The following is a 25,635-nucleotide window of genomic DNA, read 5'->3' on the forward strand; positions in this document are numbered from 1 at the left end:
CGGGCAGATCACTTGAGGCCAGGAGTTGGAGACCAGGGTGGCCAACATGAAGAAACCCCGTCTCTACTAAAATATGAAAATTAACCAGGCTTTGTGGCGGCACCTGTAATCCCAGCTACTCAGGAGGCTAAGGCAGGAGAATCACTTGAGCCCGGGAGGCAGAGGTTGCAGTGAGCTGAGATTGCCCCACTGTACTCCAGCCTGGGTGACAGAGCAAGACTGTCTCAAAAAAAAAAAAAAAAAAAAATTACAGTTCTCAATAAAGCAATTATTTTATGAAGGCACACAGCTGGGTTGTTTAATTTCATATATAGAATGAACAAATTAACAATGCTTTGATTTTTTTAATACATTTAATTTACTTTTTAAAAAGACGAAACCTTTTTACAAATAAAACCTATGGAGTGTTTTTTTTCCTAAAACATTGAATTAAAATATTAAAAACAAACCTATTTTGAAAAAGTAACAGTTTCTGCATCATATTGCACTGAACTTTTTAATAAACTGTTGTAGGTGGCTAATTATTTAAATGTGCTGCAATTGTTAGTGTCAGTTCTTTCATTTAGTTTGTTCATCGATTTATTTATTTAGTCAACCAGTATCTGTTAACTCTCTCACTGCCAGGCTCTGATCTAGGCAGTGAAGATATAAAGATGCATAGAATACAGTTTCTGTATCCATATGCTCACAGATATATAAGCAGTCAGATAGAGTAGTAAAAATAATATTATAGTGCTTTTTTCATATTTAATAATATGGATATCTACATTCAAGAGTTTCTCCATGCCATTTGTGATAAACACTTCTATTGTGAGGTCCTCTGACACATTCAATAATGATTCATCTAATAATGCATACATTTCTTATCATTCATTAATTCATTTAAAAAATAAGTTTGTGCACTTTCAATATGCTAGGCACTGTTCTAAGCTCCTGGCAAGTATCAGTGGCCCAATACTCATATATACAGTCTAGACAAAATATGTAACAATATTGTGCAAAATCTTGCCCTATATTCTAATAGATAATAAACATGCTGACAATAAACTATAAACACAAGTAAATTACAGATTGTGGACAAAAATGATAAGTGCTATGGAGAATATAAGGAGTAGAGGTTGGAGGGGGACGAGTTACCATTTTAAAATTGTGTGGTTGTAATAAAGAGTGTGACTCCATTTTGATGTTCAATGGCTGACAGCTTTCAAGCCCGACCACTCCCCTTCTCTTTCTGCCCCTGACCTGAGCAAGCAGATAAGAAAGCCCATCTGTTCCCTCCTTTGGTGTTAGTGGAAAGTTCAAACCATGTAAGTCCTGGCCCATGTGCAAGAACTCTTACCTCAGTGCCACCCACCAACCACCATAAAACTCCAAGCCAATCTCTTTTCCTTGCTCTCTCCATACATTCTCCCACCTGTTTGGGAACCTGCTCTGATCTTCTTGCAAGGTCTCATTTTGTGAGCAGTACCCGCTTTCATACCCTCTTGACGTGTGTGTATGTGGGATCAGTCGTGACATCTGAACCACATTTTGGGTGGTCAGGGCAGGCTTCATTGATGAGGTGACATCTGAACAAAGTACTTAAATGAGAGAATTATCCATGCAAATATCTATAGAGAAAGTGGTACAGGCCATGGAAACATGCCTGATACATGTTTGAGGGACAGCTCAAGGTCTCTTGTGGCTAGGGTGGAGTGAGTGAGGGGCAGAGTTGCAAGGGAGATCGGCAAAGAGGTAACTGGTGGACAAGGAGATTACATAGGACCTTTTGGCCAGGGTAAAGACTGACTTTGAGTGAAGTGGGGAGTCATTGTAGAGTTTTGAGGAGAGGAGTGACATGATCTGATTTTCTTTGTAAAGGGATGGCTCTTGCTGCTAGTGTGAGAATTGATTATAAGAGGAAAAGGGTGTGAAAGCAAGGAGATGAATTAAGGAGGCTATTATAATAACAGAAATATGGTGGTGTTTCTTACCAGTGTGATAGCACTGGAGGTAATGAGAAGTACTTGGACTCTGAGTACATTTTGAAGGTAGAGCCATTCTATTTTACAGATATTGGATGTAAGTTGTGAGAAAAAGAGAGGAGTCAAAAAAGAAGTGGTCATTAACTGAAATGGGGAGGTTGTGGGGGTGCAGCTTATTTAGGGGAAACATCAGGAGTTAAAATTTGGATGTATGTAGTTTGAGATGTCCCTTAGATGTACAATTGAAGATGTCAAGTATTCTGAGAGTCTTTAGAATATAGACAGTGTTATTCAAATATTCCCAGCATAAAGAAAAGATAAATGTGTAAGGTGATGAATATACCAATCACTGCTATTTAATTATTACACATTATGTAATGTATCAAAATATTTTATGTATCCTGGAAATATATATGTCTATTAAGCATCAATAAAAATACAATGATAAGAATAATACAAATTTAAAAGTACAGTATAACAACTAAAAAAAATAAAGACAGAATTTTAATACTGGATGAGCTCCATTAGGGAGTATAAATAGATGGAAGAGAGAAAAGGACCAAGGATCAAGCCCTGAGTTTTGTACTCCAACTTTACGAGACTGGGGAGAAAATGAGGAACCAGAAAGGGGACTGAGAAGAAGTGACCAGTAAGATACAAGAAAACCAAGAGATTATGGAATCCTGAAAGCCAAGTGAAGAAAGTGGTCGAGGAGAATGGAGTGACCAACTAACTGTGCCACAAGCTTCTGATAGATTGAGTAAGGTAAGGATAGAGAGTTGACCCCTGGATTTAGCGTGGAGGCCAATGATGACCTTCACAGGAGTAACTTTAGAAGATGCTTGGGAAAGATTATGTTTAGAGTTGTTTATGAGAGAATGGGAAGAGAGAAATTGGAGCCCACAAATAAAGATGATTCTTTAGGAGAGTTTTACTATGAAGGGGAGTAGAGAAAGAGGGTGACTGCAGTTGGTAGAAGTAGGGTCAAGACAAATTCTCTTGAAATGAGAGAGATGATAATGAAAAAGACCCAGTACAGAGAGCAAATGTGATGTTCTGATATGATTGGCGCACAGTCGAGTAGGAGCCCAGTCCAGTCTTCTCTTTTTCTCTAATACAGAATAAAGTTATCCTCTAGTTTGGAAATACAGAATAGTCTCTGGAGGCTAGCCAGGGGACTAGCTGCCTGCCAGGGACACAGATGGAAAAAGTCACCCAAGAGAAATCAGTTCCCCAGGCTGATGCCATTAGAAATTGTGGGGTCCAAATTGACATCATCCATGAAATGCAGAAACCCTGAGAAGTTAATTTAAAAAGGTCCTGACATCATAGAGCTGGAGCACAGGCATACCCTGAACAGTCTCATAGAGGTTAACCCAGGAAATGCAAGACTTCTATGGAAAATAACTCCCACCAAAGATAGCACCGAGTCAAATATTATAAATCAGATGAAGAAACAGCCATAACAGAGAGTTAGCAGACACAATAAATGGCAGACTGCACAGCCCAAGAAACAAACTGTTCAAAGATAGGAAGGATAGAAGAGAATCTACAAAGAAACAATGAGACAACATAAAAAAGGAACAGATGAATTTGGAAAACAGCAAAATAGAAATTCTATAAATGAAAAAATATAGTCACTGAAAGAGAAAAGAAATGGTCAAGTTAGATGAAAAGTATTGTTTTTTTTCCTCTCCTTATTTTTTTCATTTATAATGAAATTCCATACATTAAACCCCATTCAAATTGAAATTTGGAAGAGGAGTTACATTTAAGATTTTTAGACTGTCATTCTCTTTAAACAGGAGAATCCCACTTATATGTTTCCCAAAGGGGAAATCAATTCAGCAGAAATCCTTGTTTGCTTTGATTGGAAACATATAATCATCTCATCAGTATAAGCCTACAAGCTTTGACTGAAGGCTGTTCCATGACTAACCACATCTAAATCTAGATGACAGCAGAGGAGTTGGGAGATTTATAATTTTTGTAGTTTTTAAGCAGTGATGAAATTCTGTAAAGTATGTTTGGAGCAGTGATTCTGAAAGTGTGGTCTGCACATCTCTGGGGGGTGTCTCCCAGACCCCCTGGGCATGGGCGTGTACATGAGATCAGAACCATATTAATAAAACTAAGACAGCATTTGCATTATTCACTGTGTCATTCACACTGATGCTGCAGAAGCAACAATGATAAGACTTCTGGCGCCTCACCATGAATCAGAGCAGCAGCCCCAAACTGTACTAGTAGTCATTGCTGTCTTCACTCCTGCACACTTGTAATTTAAAAAATGCCAGTTTCACTTAAGAATGCCCCTGGCGAGGCAGTAAAATCTTGCACTTATAAATCCCTATCCTTGGATATATATTTTTAACATCTTATGGGAATATTTATATGGGAAATATGCCTAGGTATGTCTGCTGCTTATGAAAGCTGTGGTTGACTTGAAGAAGAATGTGTGTGATTGAATTGAGAGTTGGACAGGCTGCTTTCTTCATGGAATACCATTTTCATTTGAAAAACAATGGACAAACTATGGTTATTCAGACTTGAGTATTTGGCAAATATTTTATTGAAAATGAGCCAAGTGAGTATGCCACTTCTAGGGAAAGAACTGATAGTATTTGTTGCTGATGATAGAATTTAAACTTTCACAGGAAAACTAGAAGTTTGGGAAACTTGTATGAGCCACCACGAGCTTGACAATTTTCTAATGTTTAGATTTTTTTTCTGTCAGATTGGTAGAAATGCTAAAAACATGACTTTTAAAAATATTGTATAATAAAATACTTCAACATTTGGGGGATCTATGTAACTCAGGGAGACAATATTTCCTAAATGACTTGTGCATAATGTTACAAAATCCTAGTGAACAAGATAGAGCAGTAGATTTTAATGGAACAAAGTAGGAAAAGTTCAGCAATATGTGGTATTAGATTCTACATTGCAACAAACTTTAAAAAAAACGATCACTTATCACATGATAATTGTCACTTTGATACTACATTGGTGTAGTATCAAAGAAGAACATTAAAACAGTTATTTGAAGCAGCTATTCAAATACTTCTCCCATTTCCAATGACTGTGTGACGCCTAATCTTCATACACTTCAACCAAAACAATATTTTACAAAAGACTGAGTGTAGAAAAAGATATGAACAATCTTCTGTTAAGTAGGGGTGTGTGTGTTTGTGTGTGTGTATGTGTGTGTGTGGTGTGTTTTCAGACAGAGTCTTGCTGTGTCACCCAGGCTGCAGTGCAGTAGCAGGATCTCAGCTCACTGCAACCTCTGCCTCCTGGGTTCAAGCGATTCTCCTGTCTCAGCTTCCCGAGTAGCTGGGACTACAGGTGCACACTGTAGTGTGTGCTACTGGCTAATTTTTGTATTTTTAGTAGAGATGGGGTTTCACCATGTTGGCCAGGCTGGTCTCAAACTTCTGATCTCAAGAGATCCACCCGCCTTGGCCTCCCAAAGTGCTGGGATTACAAGCATGAGCCACCATGCCTGGCCACTTGGTAGCTTGTTTTTTATTAAAGAAGACATTAAAGAGATCCATGTCAATCTTCTCATGAATTTTTTTGAAAATATAGTTGTTTGCATAAAATATTTTATTTATGTTAATATGTAATAGGTTTACTATTTTTATTTTAAGAGGAATTAATAAATGTTAAGGAAACTAAGACATTTTTAGCTGAATTTCTAATGTTGGCAAATGTTGATGGAGCTCTTTTGGGTTCTCAATCATTTTTAGAGGTATATAGAGGTGCTGAGAATAAAAAGCTTGAGAACCACTGGCTTAGAATATTGTCATATGTATAGCTATCTTTAAGGACACATGGTAGTTGATGGTAGAATATGCTCAGTGTAATAACATACCATTTTCCCCATTGGAGTTTGAAGGGAGAAGAAATTTTTACTGTATAATTCTCTATAGAACTGTTTTTTTTTTTTTTTCCAAACTATGTGTCGGAGAGCAACAGCAGTCCTAGAAAATGTTTATCATTACCTTCATTCTTTCCCCAGCTCTCTGTGTATCCTATACCCTTTTGGTATGAAAGATATGAGTGGTTTTTATTCTTTTTAGGGAGGAAGAATGAAATGAGAAACTAAAAATTACAAAATGGCCATAGAAAGGACTGTCATAATAGAACATTAATTTGAAAACCAGATAGACATATGCAAATAGTGTGCAAGTATATCAGAATTGCTCCTATTTTAAATACATGAACCTGGTCCTTGGGACAAAACCTGCAAAAAAACTTTGATGTTATTGCCTTTTTGGAGCAGAGTTGTCATTTAGGGGTAGCCTACTGTCAAGATGAATGAGTTTTTCTCATGTGAACTTTACCCCCTGTGAGCTTCTGTTTGGGTACTGCTGAGAGTGTTGGACAGTCCCTTTTCTAAATGATGGTTAGCTTGACATTTCATGATACTTCTAATAAAATTATGTGTCAAGGAAATTGAAAGGCACATTCCCTAGGGTGACAGGTAGAGTGAGTTGCATGGATTTTATGAGAACAAACTGACCATTTTTGTCATGAATGTTAATAAGAAATAAATGGGATCAAAGTTATTCAAATTGTATTTCTACCTCTTCTAGGGCTGCCTCTTTCTTTCAAAATCCTGTGGGTTTTTTTTTTAAATAAGTGTTCCTTCCTATTCTCCTTTACATTTAATCTATTGTTTAAATGGAAAAATATTTGGGCCTTTTAATTTTGTCTCAGAATGAAACTTTCTTCCTTTGGGATTTTAGACTGTTGGCAGTAGGTAATCCTCACATACTTTCTATCTGTCTAGTGTAGTGGAGAAACTAGAAATTTTCCATTCTGCAACTAAGCAGTACCGAGTGGATTAGGACATACTGGTATGTCTTATATTTTATTCATTAAGTTTTTGGGTTAGCAAGATGCCAAACCTCATACCTTGTTTCTCTTAAAATTAGAATTTGGGTTTCAAGATGAGAAGAATGGAATGGGTACCATTTTCTTTTTCCAGGGTTTTCTATCAGCCATGCTGAGTTAGCCTTGGAAGCTACTGAGTAAATGAGGTGCCTCGGAAATGTGTGTAGCTTTGAGGGAGGAAGAGTGTGGGGAGGGCACATTTCCTGTGCAAACACTGACTCCATGCTATGTTTGTTGTTGTTGTTATTTTCTTGGTTAGTTTTATTTTAAATAAAAAACAAGTTAATTACAGTATCTTAGAAAATTTTCTACAAATATCTAAACCATTTTAATGGCTCAGCAAAATCTTGAGAGTTTAAAATTCAGTAACTGCTAAGAAGTTGGGATGTTATTTAACAAATTAGAAAAAAAATCAATTTAGTCTCTCCCCACCTCTCCTGGCCAATTCAATACACTAATAATGATAATAGCTAGCATGCATCATGTGCCTCTGTTTGCCAAGCACTCCTATTTGCTAAGCACACTCCACGCTTTCTAGAATGTCAGTTCCACGAGGGCAGGGATTCTTGTTTGTCTTCTTTACTGCTGTATTCATAGCACCTAGATTTCTCCCTGGCCCATAGCAGATGCTCAATATGTACTTTTGGATTATTATAAGGATTAAATAAGATCTTTATTTTTATGAAAGGATCTTATTTAACCCTTATAATAATCTCATGTGATGCAGTTTGCACTGTTATTATCATCATTACTGCTTTATAGATAATGAGATTGATAATTGGGGTTCCCAAGATCACAAAGTTAATATATGGCAAAAGTGGAATTTGACCTCTTTCTCTCCAGTGTATGAATTCTTAAAAATTAGGTTATTTCACATGAACTAAAAAGGTTTTTTAAGTAGAAAAAAATACAAGTAAATAATAGAATCTCTAGAAATATATATTTCTAAAATTACAACTGACTACAAAGAAAAATGTCAACTGATTTAATCTGTGAAATATTTTAATTTTTGTAAGTACAATAACAACAAAAACCATTACACCAACAATACATAGAAAAACAAGATTTTTACTTCCAGTAAATATGACAAATAGTTCCTTTCATTTTTACATAAAATTACTGATAAAATTGATAAAAAGGGACTGTTGATAAATAGTCAAATACCATAAACTTTTCATCAAAAAGAAGAAATTGTAACTAGTATGTATACACATGGAAAAATATCTATCTGCTTACAAAGTGAAGTTAAAGCAATGAATGGGGTCCAGATTCCTACCTGAAAAATAGCATTGGGGTAATAGTCCCTGATAGGTTCTCCACCAACTTCCCGTTGAAAGCCATGTTGCCCCACAGAGATAGAAAAATAGAAAAGCTTTAATAGAATTGAAAACTAAGCATAGTAATTCAACTTTTGCAAGAAACGGGAAAACTTTTTTTCAAATGTAACCCATAGATGAAGATGGAGTCAGAACCACAAGGGATCATCTACGTCCACTTTATCCCCTGAAAGGAGCAGCATCATGGGCCAGGAAAGAAGAGTGGTCCCTCTACCTTCTAAGCGCGTAACTCAGAAGGGGTTCACCATCCAAAAACCTTGTCAGATACCCTAACACTGTGCGGGGGCTTAAGGAACTACTCCAGCCAACAGAAGAGATCCATCTCATAGTTAAGACTGAGGAATGAGGCAGTGATTCTGTAAAAGTGACTGGTGGTGGACACTGGAGCTAGTTTGGGCTCAGTGTAAATAATGATAAGTTTGCATAACTGAATACAGATGTCAAAACTAATTCCTGAAAAAGGTGATAGAGTATAAAGATAACTAACAATGACCTGGGGATAATATATCAGATTTTAATAACCAAGTGGATGTGGGAGAGATAGGGTAATTAAAAGGTATGAAATTCTTCATCCTATATGTAGGGAATAAAAATATGTTGGTTCATTTTATACATTGAGAAATAGAGAAGCAGAGTAGAGAAATTATGTTTTTAAGATGGATTAATGGAGAAGTGTGTTTTGGAAAATATTAAACATAACTGCTATTAGAATCTAAACCAGAATATATATATTTCAAATCAGTGTGGAAAATAAAAGGGAAATAGTCTTATGGCAGAAGACACAAAACAAAGGAAAAAGGAAGAATACCCTCAGAAAGCATAAAATAATAGAAGAAAACAAGGCATGTCAATTATGCCCATAAATGTAAAATTGTTGAAACATACTGGATTTGTGAGGATTTTTTGGTTGCAAGTGACAGAATCGCAGCTTAAGCCAAATCAGCCAAAAGGGGAAATTTTCTGATTCATGTGACTACAAAGCTGGGGAAGGCAGAGGTAAGGATGGGCCTGAGGGTTTACTGAGAGCAAAGGCTTGAGTGCTCCTGGAATCACCTCGTTCCATCTTCTCTCTTTCAGCATTATGTGTTAGCTTTATTTGATCAGACTGGCTTCCTCTACAGTGCTGGATACATGTCTGCCACTAGATCAAGACTTCTAATGCCCCAAATTTACCAGAGAGAGAGCACAAGACTGTCTCTTGCTTCAAGTTCAGATACCAGGGAAGTGCTCTGATTGGCCCAGCTTGGCTCATGTGCCCATACCTGGTCCCAAGCACCATGGCCAAGGAGGCAGGGTCATGAAAGAATATGGAAGCCCTCACTAAGAACTAAGAAGAGGGGGTAGGTAGAGGAAGGAGAATAATGTCCCAGAAGGATGGGATGTTTGATGCTTTTCTTAGAACAGAAGAAGAATGCTACTCGAAGTAGTAGATATAAAATTGAACTATAAATCACCGTCAAAAATGGTCCAGACATCTTTAAAACTAAAAGGATTTTCAGTTATCAAAGATACTAAGAAAAGATAAAGAAACAAAGATGGCAATATCAATATTATGCTAAGTAGGATGCAAGTCAAAAGGCATTGAACTGCACCAAGAGGACCATTGATATTGATGAAAGGTACAGTCAACAGTGTCTATATAACAGCCATAAATATGATACTAACACTATATGGATAGCAAAAATTCAGCAAAACCAAACTTGTTAGAAACTATGAAAAGATAGAGATGGTGTCATAGAGTAACAGATAAGAGTACAGGCTCCGGGGCTGATTGCTAGCTGTGTGACTTGGATCAAGTTATTTAACATTTCTGTGTCTTCATTTTCTAATCTGGAAAATAGGGATGATAATAGTACATGTTGAGTATCCCACATTCGAAATGCCTGAGGCAAGAAGTGTTTCAGATTTCAGATTTTTGGGGAGATTTTGGAATATTTGCAGTATTCTAGTTGAGCATCCCAAATCTGAAAATTTGAAATCTGAAATGCCCCGACAAGCATTTCTTTTGAGTGTCATGTCAGCACTCAAAAAGCTTTAGATTTTGAAGAATTTTGGATTTTTGGATATGGGATACTCAACTTGTATCTATAACCTTGTAGACTTCTGATGGGGAGTGTATGAATTTATTCACAGAAAGTGCTCAATATAGTACCTGTCAGGTGGCAAACACTTGGTAAATACCAGTTATTATCTTTTTTTAAAAAAGTTTGTGGGGAAAAAAAGGAGACAATTTCTGTGGCCAATGTTAGCACAATATTTTCAGTTTTTAATAGATATATATTATATATATATTTTATATTTTTATATATATATATATATATATATTTTTTTTTTTTTTTGGAGACAGAGTCTTGCCCTGTCACCCAGGCTGGAGTACAGTGGCACCATCTTGGCTCACTGCAACCTCTGCCTCCCGGGTTCAAACCATCCTCCTGCCTCAGCCTCCTGAGTAGCTGGGATTACAGGTGCCTGCCACCATACCCAGCTAATTTTTGTATTTTTAGTAGAGACGGGGTTTCACCATGTTGACCAGGCTGGTCTCAAACTCCTGACCTCGTGATATGCCCGCCTGGGCCTCCCAAAGTGCTGGGATTACAGGCATGAGATATATTGACCAAAAATATGGATCAATAGACCTGTATAGAAATGTAATTTAAACACTGAGCATATGTACCCCTTCTGCGAGCCTTCTTATAGGATCCATGGACACTGATGAAGCTGAACATACACTGCATCAGAATCTCAGTAACGGATCCAAAGGAGGAGGGAGCATGGACGGCAGGCTGGGGATGGGGGAGGGCCCTGGAACATGTAAATCTGATTTACAGCTTGAAGAGATCACTGTGGCTGTTGTGTGGAGACCAGGACTGCAAGGGCAAGAGTCATGGCAGGAAACTGGTTAGGAAGCTACTGTGGTCATCCAGCCTGGAGATGATCGTGGCTTGGATGAAGGCGTGAGCAGTGGAGGAAATGAAGAGCCCTATTTGGAAGGCGAAGCCTGTTGATGGATTGAACATAAAGTGCGGTTCACAGAGGGGAAGCCATGGCAACTTCTGGGTTCTGCATGTGGGATGGAGGACACGGATGAGGAGTGGGTTTGGGTGGAGGAGATGGAAGTGAGGGGGTCTGCTTTTAACTTGCTGTTACTGGTTTCCTAAGACTGTTGTAGCAAAGTACCAAAAACTGGGTGGCTGAAAGCAAGGAATTTTATTGTCTCACAGTCCTAGAGGCAAGACTTCTGAAATCAAGGTGTCGATGGGGCCACACTTGTTCTGATGGCTCTAGGGGAGAATCCTTCCTTGCCTCTTCCGGCTTCTGGCATTTGCCGGTGGTCCTTGGCGTTCCTCGGCTTGTAGGTGCATCAGTCCTGTTGCAGGGCCATCTTCTCCCTGTGTGTCCTCACATAACCTTCCCTCCGTGCACATCTATGTCTAAATCTCCCTTTTTTTTTTGAGACGGGGTCTCACTCTGTCACCGGGCTGGAGTGCAATGGAGTGATCTCGGCTCACTGCAACCTCCGCCTCCTGGATTCAAGCGATTCTCCTGCCTCAGCCTCCCAAGTAGCTAGGATTACAGACGCGTGCCACCACGCCTGGCTAATTTTTTGTATTTTTAGTAGAGACTGGGTTTCACCGTGTTAGCCAGGATGGCCTCGATCTTCTGACCTTGTGATCCGCCTGCCTCAGCCTCCCAAAGTGCTGGGATTACAGGCGTGAGCCTCTGCACCCGGCCCAAATCTCGCTTTTTACAGAAACACCAGTCATATTGGATTAGGACCCAGCCTAATGTCCTCATTTTAACTTGGTTGCTTCTGTAACGAACTTATTTCCAAGTAAGGTCACATTTTGAGGTACAGGGGGTTAGGACCTCAACATACCTTTTGGGGAGACAAAATTCAACTCATAACACCTGTTAAATGTGACTGTCGATTAACTATTCAAGTGGAGCTGTTAAGTGGGGAAATTGGATGGATATATTTCGGCCTTCATCCAGTTTTTTTTAAATGTGTGTGTGATGAACATCTTCAGGCATACAGATTGTTCTGTATTTTGAATTTTGTTTTGGAATACATTTTCAAAAGAAGACAGCTCTTAATATATATCATTAAAATATTTTGAAGAAGTGTGATGCCAATGATAAATTTACTATTCTACAGGGGAGGAGGATATAATGGCTTAAAATACAGACAAATTTATGTATGGAGCAACAGGAAGTGAAGAATTCCTAACTCCTGGCCTCCATTTTCTTGACAGAGTACGTTTCCTTTCTGGCGCTGCTAGACAGAGATGAAGCAGTAATTTAGCTTGAATTTCTAAGTGTAATAGCATTAGGTAACACAGTTCCATGACCTCAGAAAACTGGAGAATCACATTCTGATGTACATAAAATATATATATACTAATTTTATTAAAATGAGATTGCCAATACGTTTTGTTTTAGATCTTGGAGACATCACTCCTTTATTCTTCTATTCACTCATTTTCATTAAAAAATATTTTTTAGTTTCTATTATGTCTCTGTCACGATGGTAGATGCTCAATTTCAATAGGGAATAAGACAAATTAGCTGTGAAGCAACACTCAGGCAATGAAATATGACAAGCACTAGTGTGTGGTTAAGGCCAGGGTACTATTAGGGCCTGCAGAAATGGCACCTAACAGTTTTGGGGGTTGTTGGCAGGGCTGTGAGAATGTTTTTTGGAGAAAGAGATTTAGGAAATAACATACAGATGCCACAAATATAATACTGATAACATTTGAAATATATTCTCTCTTTTAGTGCTGCAATAGTATTTTCTACACTTACACTTCTCCAGGATTCAAAACTTTTTAAAAAGAAGGTAGTACAGGATGACACAGAGAATCCTGTCTCTCCAGGAACTTCTGTAAGTATGACTTAATGTCTGTTCTTACAATACTTATCATATAAGAACTATTGGCATGCTAGGAAATTGTCTGATTATTTAGATGAAGCAAAGGAGTAAAGTAGAAAAAACATTGAATTTGGAGTAAAAAGATTTAGGTCCTATTAATGCTATTTATTTATTGGTATACTTTGGACAAATCTCTTAATTTAAAAAAAATTGGTAATCTCATTTGTGAACTGATGGAATTGGGATATAATAATTACTAAAGTCCCATCCAAAGTCCCAGATGTACCATTATATTAATCTATCTTTGATCTACCTAGCAAATAAAGTTGTTTCCCAAGACTTGCTCCTCATTCCACTTTTGAAGCTGTTGCCTTAGCATTGCCAGTCAGATACCTGTGCTGTTTCCTGCTTTGGGTTCCTCATAGTTAGAATCTTCCATTCAAGCTCTCAAATCTGACAACTGATGTCACATATTCTCTGATTAGGCTTTGATAAGACCAAGTAATTTAACAATACAGGATTGTTTAGGACTGAAATATAAAGATTCATCATATAGAACCCTTGCTCATTATTTCAAGCATTACTAATAAAATCGCTAATATCTAGCATCATTACAAATTAGCAAAACTAATTGTCCTCAATAGAGACTCATTTCTTACTATATTGAAAGCAATAAAAATGCTGAAAAGCAATCTAACTCTAAAAATTGACTTAGAATAATGATTGTCAATTGGGGGTGATTTTGCCTCCCGGGGGAAATTTGGCAATGTCTGGAGATATTTTAGGTTGTCACAACTGGGTGGAGGGGGGTGCTACTGGCATCTACTAGGTAGAGGCCAGGGAAGTTGCTAAACTTCCTTTAATCTACAGGACAGCCCTCCACAGCAGTTATCTGGCCCTAAATAGGTCAGTAGTGCTGAGGCTGAGAAACCCTGACTGAGATTAATGTGACCTATCGTTTCATTAGTGACAGGAAATCTGATCATTGAGTGATTAAGTTATACTGATGGATATTTTTTTCTGTATTGCTAATCTACATACGAGACTCTTTGAGTACTTTTTGTGCCCATTCGAATCACTATTCTCCCTCCTGTGGGCCTCTGTCGATTGCTTACTCTTCGATTTTTTTTTTTGTTTTTTGTTTTGTTTTTTTTTTGAGACAGAGTCTCGCTCTGTCGCCCAGCCTGGAATGCGGTGGCACAATGTCGGCTTACTGCACCCTCCGCCTCCTGGGTTCAATCAGTTCTCCTGTCTCAGCCTCCTGAGTAGCTGGGACTACAGGTGCCTGCCACCATGCCTGTCTAATTTTTGTATTTTTAGTAGAGAGTTTCACCATATTGGTCAGGCTGGTCTTGAACTCATGACCTCAGGTTATGCACCTGCCTTGGCCTCCCAAAGTGCTGAGATTACAGGTGTGAGCCACCGTGCCAGGCCTGTTGACTGCTTACCCTTGTTTCTGGGGAACAACTTGCCCTACTCTTCCTCTACTACCCACCTGCATTTGAGCCCCTTTAGGCCCCATTAGCTACTCCTGGCTGGCACATGTTGCTGATTGGTTGGACACGAGGAGCTGTCAGAGATGCATAGCAGGAAATACTTAGAACAAATGGCGGTTGTTCTAAATGATTTTAAAGTTCCTATTGTCTATGATGGACTCCACTCCCCCAGAAATAGCTTTCTTTGCACATTCCTCCTAGCTCTCAGTAGCTCTGGATATTTGTCACCTCTTTGTAAAGTGTAATATTGAGGGTGGCAAATTAATTATAATACCTGTTTGGAATATGAGCAGCGTACAGCAGCATGACACAGTGGATTAAGACTGTGGACTCTGAAGGCAGGAAGACACAGGTTGGAATCCCACCTCCGTCAAAATATGACAGTGTTTAGGCAAGATAGTTAACCTTCCTAGGTCTCAGTTCTCTCAACTGTAAAATGGAAATGATTATAATACCTCTTTGGCTGTTAGGAGGATTAAATGAGATAATATATACAAAGCATGTAGCACAGTACCTGACACATAATAACTAAATGGATATTAGTTAATATTATTTATTTTTTAGCCCTTAAAATGACATTTACAAAAACTTTTAATGACATAGAAACTGCTGATAATATAATTTGCAGTGAGAAATTCACACTGCAAAACTATTTTTCAACAATGGATACAGAGAGAAAAGGAAAGCTGAAAAGCAGTGTGCTAAAATGTTAATAGAGGATTGTTGGATTGTGGGTGATTTTGTTTTGAATATTTTTTATATTTTATAGAATGTGCAAGAATCATTTCTAAATTTAAAATTGTAATACTGTGGAATGATACCAGATGCCTTTTAAACTTACATTACATTTAGTCTTAGGCTAGAACCTTGACATTATTAAATGGAAAGATAACCATCATTTTAATATTGTTTAGGCCACTGAAAATAAAGATGACAATGAGTTTTTAGATCCTATTTCCCTAAATGCCCGAGAATATTTCAACATTCATCTGTGGTTGAGGTGCCGCTTAGCATTGGTGACTGCGTTTGTTGCACAGATTCATGGCATTGGAATTGTGAAAGGTACAAACGTTTGCTTAATCAATGTTTTCATAAAAATTAATTTTACATAGGTGAAGAGGGGTTTATTGGGATATATTTTATTATGTTAATGTTTTATAACTTTCTAGCTTGATCTGCTTATAGAATTAAAAATTCAGGTTATTAATATATAAGAATATTTTTAACAGTCCTTTGTATCATTGAAAGTGGCATATATCTTACTAATGTATGCAAAACAGGTAAAGAAGTTTCAAAATACGAATGCCCAGGTCTTCTTGTCATCTGGGAAGGCAACTAAGTGTAGGAGTGAAGAGCACAGATTACTGGAGCCAACCTACTTGGGTTCAAATATTGGATCCACCACTTCCTTGCCAAGCCTTTTCTTGGCCAAGTCTCTTAAATCCCCCTTACTCAGTTTCCTACCCTGTAAAATGGAGACAATTGTACCTACTTTATAGGATTATTGTCAGAATTAAATGGGTTAAATTTATACTGTTCTTAGATCACAGCTTGACACATGTAAATGTTAGTTCTTGCAGTGATTAATCATTATCTGTTTGTATACCTATCTATTCACTCATTTCTATCCATCTTCCAAATTAAGTTATCTCATGCAATATCATCATTTTTGCAGCACTGGAAAGTCCTAAAGTACTTTCCCCCAAATTACAACACATTTATTTTCCATGTTTCATGTAGAGTCTGTTTTCCATCTTAATATACTCCCCTGTTCTTTGATATTATGCAATATTTCTGTGATGAAAATTGGGGCTATTACACATGTATAACTTCTTACTTTCTCAATGCATTCTAAATAACCACATTTGTTTATTTTAGAGGATGATATGACAGATTGCCTGAGCCTCATCAATGAAGTGTGTATGGAGGCAAAAAGTGCAGGCGACACAGAACTGCAGGCTGAATTCTTGACGCAAGCTGTAATTCTTGGCCTACAAGAAAAGCATTTAAAGGCAGACATCATAACAAACCTTCAGGTAGAAAGGAAACTTTGTTCATATTTATAGCCAGGGAGGGATTCCAGTTAGAACAAAAGGAGAGAATTTCAAATTCCACTAGGTACTGAATGCATAACAATTAACATGGCCAGCTCTTGTTTCAGTGAATTGGAAACAGTACTACCAAACTGAATAATTTTATTTTAATAGGATATAATACATTTGCTGGAAGGAAAGGAATTTATTTCTCCTCAATCATGGCTAACCCTGGCAAGAAGCCTAGTTTTGCTGGATGACTTAACCAAAGCTGAGAAATTCAAGGAATCTCCCTTTTCAAAAACAGGAAAATTAAATTTGTTGACTCGGGCTCATAGCATTCTAACTGAACAGGTGAGAATGCTTTTGTGTCCGCAAGACATAGAAACTTACTTTTCTCTCTTTCCTCCTATTCCAAACCACGTCAACTAATTGCTCATTACAATGTTTGTTTTTTTTAATAGATGCTAACTTTTGGAGAAACAATTGAATTTTGTTCATCAAACACTAAATATGCAAATCCATTACAGCCTCTGAAAAATATCTATCTTCCCCATGTCATGTTATTGGCCAAAATAAAAATGAGAATTGGTAAGAACATTTAAACTTATATTGCACTAGAATAACTGATAAAAATTTTTAAGTTATTTTTAGGCAGGCTATCATATGAGTGCATTTAAAAGAGGCAATATTTATGAATACTCAGGCTCCATTTATTTAACCAATAGTTTTTGATCACTTATCATATGCCAGACTGTGTGATGTATAGATGGTCTTTATATATGAATAAAGTATGTGGTTGATTACCATAATATAATGTGCGTAACTGCTTGGTCTAGACTATTGCACTTTATCCAGGTCATCAGTCTTTTGGATTAAAATTATGCCCACGTAATTTACTTCAGAATTACCGTGCCATTCAGTAACTTTACTGAAAAAAATCCTACAAACACAAAATACATTTCTTAAATAATCTGTTGTCTAGCATATTTAAATTATAACTAACTGTTAAAGAAGATTTTGGAAAGGAATCTGTTAAATGCATTATGTATTTTATAACTGATGCTATGAAGTACTTATATCTTTAAAAATGCTAATTTAATGCCTGTGAACAAAAAATCGTTTATTTTTTATTATTTATTTTCTTTCTTCAACATTTAAGTTCAGGGGTACCTGTGCAGGATGTGCAGGTTTGTTATATAGGTAAATGTGTGCCATGATGGTTTCCTGCCCAGATCATCCTATCACCTAGGTATTAAGCCCAGCATTCATTGGCCATTCTTCCTGATGCTCTCCCTTGCTCTACCCCCCAGTAGGTCCTAGTGTGTGTCATTCCCCTTTGACGTGTCCATGTGTTCTCATCATTCAGCTCCCACTTATAAGTGAGAACATGTGGTGTTTGGTTTTCTGTTCTTGCGTTAGTTTGCTGAGGATAATGGCTTCCAACTCCATCCATAGGACATGATCTCGTTCCTTTCTATGGCTGCATAATATTCCATGGTGTATATGTACCACATTTTCTTTATCCAGTCTATCATTGATGGGCATTTAGGTTGATTCCATGTCTTCTCTATTGTGAATAGTGCTGCAGTGAACATATGCTTGCGTGTATCTTTAGAATAGAGTGATTTATATTCCTTTGGGTATTACCTAGTAATTACATTGTTGGGTCAAATGGTATTTCTGCCCCTAGTCTTTGAGGAATCACCACACTGTCTCCACAGTGGTTGAACTAATTTACATTCCCACCAACAGTGTAAAAGCGTTCCTTTTTCTCTGCAACCTTGCCAGCATCTGTTATTTTTTGACTTTTTAATAATAGCCATTCTGACTGGTGTGAGATAGTATCTCATTGTGGTTTTGATTTGGATTTCTCTAATGATCAGTGATGTTGAGCTTTTTTTCACATTTGCTGGCTGCATGCATGTCTTTTGAGAAATGTCTGTTTATGTCCTTTGCCCATCTTTTAATGTTTTTTTCTAGTAAATTTGAGTTATTTGTATACTCTGAATATTAGACCTTTGTCAGATGCATAAATTGCAAAGATTTTCTCCCATTCTGTAGGTTGTCTGTTCATTCTGATGATAGTTTCTTTTGCTGTGTGGAAGCTCTTTAGTTTAATTAGATCCCATTTGTCAATAAAAATGGCTTAAATAAATGTGTTAATGAAGGTGATATTCATTTTTTTTTGGAAGCTCTGATAACTCGTTTGTAAAAGTTTAAGAAATAAACTTATATCTTACAAATATAGGAATTGTCAAAAGTCTTCATATTTTTATGAGTCAAGGTCCCTTGAAGGGACAGCATCTTATGTTCCTTCACAATACTCTAGTTAGTGCCTTAACTAGTGGACTGGCTGATAATAGTATTTTCAATCCCAGGTGGATGGTATAGTTTCCCCGCAGTGGGAAAATCGTGTATCAGCCTAACTCTGCTTTGTGAGCATGGTTAATGACCCCAGCCTCCTTCTGCCTCTCTCTTTTCTCAGGGGAGGAGCCTGCCCCTTTATCAATGCTGCTGAGCCTTTTGGCCTTGCTGTAGCTCCTAGTTGGCTCTGTCCTTCCCGGGGACCTTGGTTTGGCACTTTTACCCCTCTCTCACATATTTTCTACCTTCCTTACTCAACACATCCTTTTCCCTCCTTCCCTCAGTTTGTAAATATTTTCAAATATCCACCAGTAAAAAAACCAAACTGAACAAACAAACAAACAAAAAACAATAACAAACCTACTGTAAGCCTCTGTCATTCTCACAAAACGTCCTTCCAGCCGGACTTCTTAAGGGTAGAGTCGGCTCTCTTCCTCTTCTTTCCTCCCCTCTCATTCACCCCTCACCCCACTTCATTCTGGATTTGGACCAGAGAAATCACTCTTGAGTTGGTCACCAAGGACTTAATCTATAATTCCAATGTGTAGTTTTCAGACACTCCAAGGCATTTGACATTGCTGACACCAATTACAACTTCCAGAAACTCTGCTGTCTCTGGATTCTCAGGTGCTGCATTCTCCCAATTTTCCGTCTCCCTCTCTGGTTTCCTATCCATAATTACCTTTCTATTTCCCTAGTCTGTCCTTTAAGTAAATGATCTCTATTTATTCTGGCTTAAAAGGCTTCTTATGATGTGGTCCAAGCTGACCTGTGCCCCTTCCCACCCAACCCTCTGGTCACACTGAATCACTGTGACCGCACGTGATGCGTGTGGTGCTGCATGCTTTACACCTTTGCACATGCGATTTTCTCCATTAGGAATAATTTTCTCCTGAAATCCCATTCCTACCATATCATTCTCTTCCCTCTCCTCCCCACTACCCACTGGCTCCCACACATGCAAATACATTTCCTTAAATTCTGTCCATCCTTCAGATCTCAGTTAAGCATCACCTCTTCCAGGAAGCTTTTCCTGAACCCCAAGACTGGGTGATGTGCCTCACCCCCCTTCTAATTGATTATTCTTATTGTAACGCTCACCATGTTGGTTGTTAAGGACAATTTACTTGCTTATTTGAAGCCTCCATTACGACATAAGCTTCTTAAGGCAACAATTTTGTTTTGTTCATCTGATATCCCGGGCACCTAGCACAGTGCCTGAAATCAAGCAATCAATCAATAATGGTGCTTTCAGATTTCATTCATCCATTAGACTACTATGCAACCACTAATAATAATGTTGCAGAATAATTTTTATACAATGGAAAGGTGTTAACACTATATTGGAACATATATAACACATTACAAAATATTCATTGTATACATCAAAATATCATTGGAAAATAGGGACTCCCCTTGGCAGGTGTGATTATGGATGATGTTTATTGTCTTCTTTTTGCAATCTGCTATAATGAACTACAATGAACACATACAACTTTTGTAACAAAAAAATTGCTCAAGAAATGTTTCAGTCAAGGTACAAACCTAATGAAAATTAAGCATTTAGCACCAAGTACCATTTCCAGCAGATAGTATGTGCTCAGTAAATGTTAGCTCCTTTTCAAATATTTGATATTGATAGTGGACAGTGCTGCGGAAAAAAGACTAACACACAGGTTATTAGAAATAGGAAACTGCAGAGCAAGCTGGTTAGATGAAGATTTGGGATCTGGAGGACCTAGGCCTGAATCTTAGCATTACTATTTCTTAGTTGTCTGATCTTAGAAGTTATCCAAGCTCTTAGACTTCATGCCTTATCTGCAAAATGGAGGTAGGCTATTTGCCCTATATGTTTGAAATAATCAAATGAAATATATATAGTATTAAACAGTGCCTGGCACACAACAGTCATGCAATAAATGGCAGTACAGTTGTTGTTATGTCTTACATCTTACTTTATCTTTACTACTTATTTTACTTTAGTTTCTTTATCTTTGTCAGTTTGATCAAGTTGTTTTTATGACCTTTTTTTTCTGTTATTTTAGACATTCATTGTACTTTTCCTTTCCCAGTCTGCAGACTCAGACATGTGGTTCCCTACTGTAACACCCAGATCCAACTTTCCTCTCACCAAGAGGCTCTTACCTGTTTCCCTCATAGGCCATCCCCAGTTAGATGGGACTTTAGATGAATTTATGTTTCCCTCATAGGCCATCTCCAATTAGATGAGACTGTAGATGAATTTTACCTTTCTACTTTGAAAGTTTATGAAATAAACTCACCATCTAGAGATATCTAGAAGTTTTGCTCCTTCTCTCCTACTGTCTCTAGCTCCCAGATTTTACTGAGATAATTTAGTACTTTTTAAGCAAAGTATCCTGATGCTTTTCCTTTGAACTAGTTCTTTCCTTTTTAAAGAAACTCTATTTCTAATTTCTAATATCTAATCCTAGTCATTGTACCACTGAGAAACTGCTGCTGTTCTTCCTCCCTCCTTCCTTTCATTCATCTTCAAAGCCTTCAGAGTCGTTCAGTCTCTGTTCTGCTTCATAGGTTGTTGACTGAATCCTTTTCTCTTTCTTTTTAAATGTTTTCCTCAGATTATATTCTGATTCCATGTTCTCCGCAAATACCTTTCTTGCACTCTGACAGGTGAATGATGTGCTCCCATCTCAGTAACAGAATCTTTGGGTGTGGCTGTTTTTTCTCAGGGTTTGTTAGAGATTATTCCATCATGTCTAGCTTTGAGTGTCTCAAATGAGAACTGCAGTGTCAGTCTAATTTTCGTTTTCTTTTGGTAAGAAATTTGTTCTTTCTTTCTGAAAACTTACGGGATTTTCTCTTTTGTCTCTGTAGCTCAGGAATTTTACCAGCATATGTCTGGGTATATGCCTTTTCTTTGTCTGCCTAGAAATCAGTGAGCAATTTCAATCTGCAGATAAGTCTCTTTCCAGCTGTCAGAAAATTTATTCTTGCTTAATTATTGCCTAGTCACTCTCTGTTCTTTCTTCTTCTTCAGTTACTTGTACATCGAGAGCCATCTGGCCTAAGTTCAAATCTTAAGCATGTGATTTAACTTCTTTGTGCCTTAATATCCTCATCTCAAAAATGGGAGTTTTTACAGTAGTCTGTTTGACTACTGTAACAAAATACCTTAGACTGAGTAATTTATAAACAGCAGAAACCTATTGTTCACAGCTCTGGAGTTTGGGAAGTCCAAGAGAATAATGGAGTGATAGATTTGGTGTCTGGTGAGGGATGACTCTGCTTTATAGATGGCACCTTCTATGTGTCCTTACATGGTGGAAGGGGCAGACGGGCTTTCTCAAGTTTGTCTTTTATGAGGACAAGTCTGTTTTCTTGTCTTTTACAAGGACAGTATTCTCATGCAGGAGGGCAGAGCCTTCATGACCTAATCACCTCCCAAAGTCTCTACCTCTAATAGCATCATGTGGGGGTTACATTTCAACATATGAATTTTAAAGGGACACAAACATTCAGGGGATAATAATGGCACTTACTTGATAGGATTGTTAAGAAGATGTTAAATGCCTAGACCAGTGCCTGGGCCATAGTAAGCATTATTGAGTGTTGACTATTATTATTTATATGTCAAGTCTTGATCTGTCTTCTAAGTCTATTATGTTTTCCTTTATAATTTCCATTTATTTTTTCATCTGTAACTTGAACTACTTTTACTTCCACTTGATCTTTCTGATTATTAATTTAGGTTTCAGCATTGACCATCTTCTCAAAATTATCTGAAAACTTTATATCTCTATACATGCTCTTACTTTTTTGATTTGTTGTCTGAATTTTAATCAGTTTTATTTTACTACTGCTACCTTTTCTGGGGGTTATATTTATTCTTCCTCTTGTCAGCTGCTGGATCTTTTTTGCCAGGCTATTTTACTTTGTCTGTTTATTTTGGGTCATGTCTAGCTGTTGGATTAATTTCAGTAGTGGCCGTGCTGCAAGTGGTGGTTAAGAATAGCTAGTTCTGCCTATATGGGTTGGCTGTATACCAGACTTCAAAAGTTCAATTCCCTGTGAAGCACCAGGAGAAGCAGCAAAGGCCAATATTCTTTAGTTTCAGGAGTGGAGAGGACTCAGGCCACCTTCAAGCCTCTCACAGGTCCTGGAAAACCAAGAAGGCAGCCAGCCAGAGCTGTCACTCTTTGGAGCTAGAGACCTTGTTCCGAGCTCTTTTTGGATGCTGTCCCTGATCTTTGATCCAAGGCTGCCTGTCCCTGATTCCCAGGCTCTTGTCCATCCCAGAGTGCAGAAGATCGTGTACCAGCTCTGTCTGTTCTTACCCGTCACCTTCGAGGACCCACCTGCCTCCTGCAGCAGCAGCAGCAGCTCTGGAGAAGCTGATCATTGGATTAGATTGGGAAAGGGAGGGCAGCAAGGGCATGCCCAAGCTATCATCTGTGCAGAATCTCCCATCTCCCTTCTGTTCCTCCCTCTCGTTATTATTATTGATCATTGTTATATGTTGATGATCATCATCACATATGAATTTTATTACTTGACATAAATTACTTCCCCTTTATATTAAGTTTCCTCCTTTATAAAGTTAGGCTGACTTAATTGGCCTCTTGAATTCCTTCTAGCTTGTTGATCTCATGAGAGCTATTTTTCTCTATTTTCAGCCGACAGTTTCTTCAATTATCAGGACATTTGATTTCTACAGGAGCTTAAAATACAGATTGTGTTAAATTGTACAGATTGTGTTAAATCAAATATATTCTGTACTTTTCTGACTTACTAATCTTGAGGATGTGTCACCACTCAATGACAATACTGTTGCTGTGTTTTAGAGTCACTTAAGGCTGAACAGCTTGCTTCCTGGTGTATTATATTAAACACAGACTTAAAAAACAAAACCCAAAGCAGCTTTTCTGTCAAAACAACATCAGTTTTACAACGTCTTTTTCACAGAGTTGATGTTTACTGGAAAAAGGAGCACTTAAATATTATAAAGCATAAAATCAGCTGTGACTTGATGCTTTCTTGATAATTTTCCTTTATAGTATAGATTGTGTCACACAAATGGGCTACTTAAAATTTTTTTTCACGTGAAAGTCTCTGATAGAAAAAGGCATTTAGAGGTTATTTTTATAAGACAAAAATAAACATCATGGTTATTTAAAATCTTTTTTTAATTAATGACTGAACCTTGAGCTTCCTTATTACATGAAAAAGTAGATTACTGATTCTATGATAGGAGTGAATGAAAGTTACTTACATTTCTTATGTTTATTCAATCAGCAAACATTCATTGAGGGCCATTTATATGCAAGAATGATGCTGGGAAGTGGGGACATACTCGGAACCAGTCCTCATCTCTGCCCTCAAGAAGCTTATTATCTAGTTAGGGAGGGAGAGAAAATAGTTCATAATCCCTGTAATAATTCTAATTTTAACAAAAACCTAGAAGACAATTCAAATATTATTTTTAAATATTAGTGCCATTATCATATTGTACATCATACCATATCATATATCATATCATATGGCACTAATATATAATATAAACTGTATAGTACTAATACATATATATACTTATATGTGGCATGATGACATGAAGTATTTGTTATTTTTGTCTTATATTGATATTTGGTATAATTTGAAACAATAAGTGAAATATACAAAAAGGGGAGATGTTGAAATATGGTTGTGCTGAACAAATTAGCATATCTTTTATTTCCCTTCTAGCCTGGGATCTAATCACTGTTGATAATTGTTGAGGTTAAGAGTGTGGGCTCTAAGAAAGAATTCTTATTCAATTCAATTCCCTTGAACAAGTCATTTAACTTCCCTTGTTTTCATTTCCTCTCATATAAAATGTGGGTGAGTCCCAATGTCATTATCCTCTGAAATGACGTGAGTGGCATGCATAACATATTTAGAAGGGCACCTCCTCACTTGTTTTAAGAGCTTTGTAGGTGTCAGCTGTTCTTCCTGTTCCATGCCTGGCCTCCTTACTCTTCTGGGAGCCTCCCAGAAGCAAAGGCTTTTCCTCTCCATATTCTTCTTTTCCGTATTCACTTTGTCATCTCCGTATTCTCATCAGTGTGCTGCCATCCCGCCTGGTTCAGAGTAAGGACTCAGTAACTTCTTCCTGGATGAGAGACAGAGAGAGAGAGAGAGAGAGAGAGAGATTGAGGCTGTCCATCATCCTGCCATTCACATAGCACATGCCTGAATTAAAAGTTTACAAAAAGTTCTAGGTTTAAAAAAATATATCCTTTGTAGGGCATAGCAACTTGGAATTAAAAATTTCAGAACCTAAAGATACCTCACAATTTTGTAGTTCTGCTACATTTTATTTTTTAGCATTTAGTAGCCAAGAAATGTTTTAAAGACATGTAATACCCAATATTTCAATCATTTTTTCAGAGGACGCTTAAGGCTTGGAGGCATGTGGGGACTTGTTCAAAGCCTCAATGATATGGTAGCACAAATGACTGGCCAGGATCCAGTACTTCAGTTAGAATTCAGTATCTGTATCAGAGTCCTACACTGCCTTTCTGTTTATATTGCTTTATTGTGTGTTCAATTATCCTATCAATTAATTATTTCCCCTACTTGCATTCTCCTCTTTACGCCAAAGTTTTTGTTCTTTAAAATTACCAAAGAGAAGGTGTTCATCTGCTT

General features: G+C 37.5%; 1 protein-coding gene across 3 annotated transcripts in view; it reads left to right on the forward strand.

The window, feature by feature from the left end:
• Positions 1-25,635, forward strand: part of CFAP54 (cilia and flagella associated protein 54) — a 386,240-nt gene that overhangs the window by 235,476 nt on the left and 125,129 nt on the right. For all 3 annotated transcript variants that reach the window (XM_054527528.1, XM_063712226.1, XM_063712225.1), the window contains 5 exons: positions 12,983-13,088; positions 15,487-15,634; positions 16,451-16,608; positions 16,780-16,959; positions 17,070-17,196. In XM_054527528.1, the coding sequence (XP_054383503.1) occupies positions 12,983-13,088; positions 15,487-15,634; positions 16,451-16,608; positions 16,780-16,959; positions 17,070-17,196 (719 nt within the window). The remainder of the gene's footprint in view (positions 1-12,982; positions 13,089-15,486; positions 15,635-16,450; positions 16,609-16,779; positions 16,960-17,069; positions 17,197-25,635) is intronic.

This window comes from Pongo abelii, chromosome 10, assembly GCF_028885655.2.
Source record: "Pongo abelii isolate AG06213 chromosome 10, NHGRI_mPonAbe1-v2.0_pri, whole genome shotgun sequence".
In the NCBI taxonomy this organism is placed as follows: domain Eukaryota; kingdom Metazoa; phylum Chordata; class Mammalia; order Primates; family Hominidae; genus Pongo; species Pongo abelii.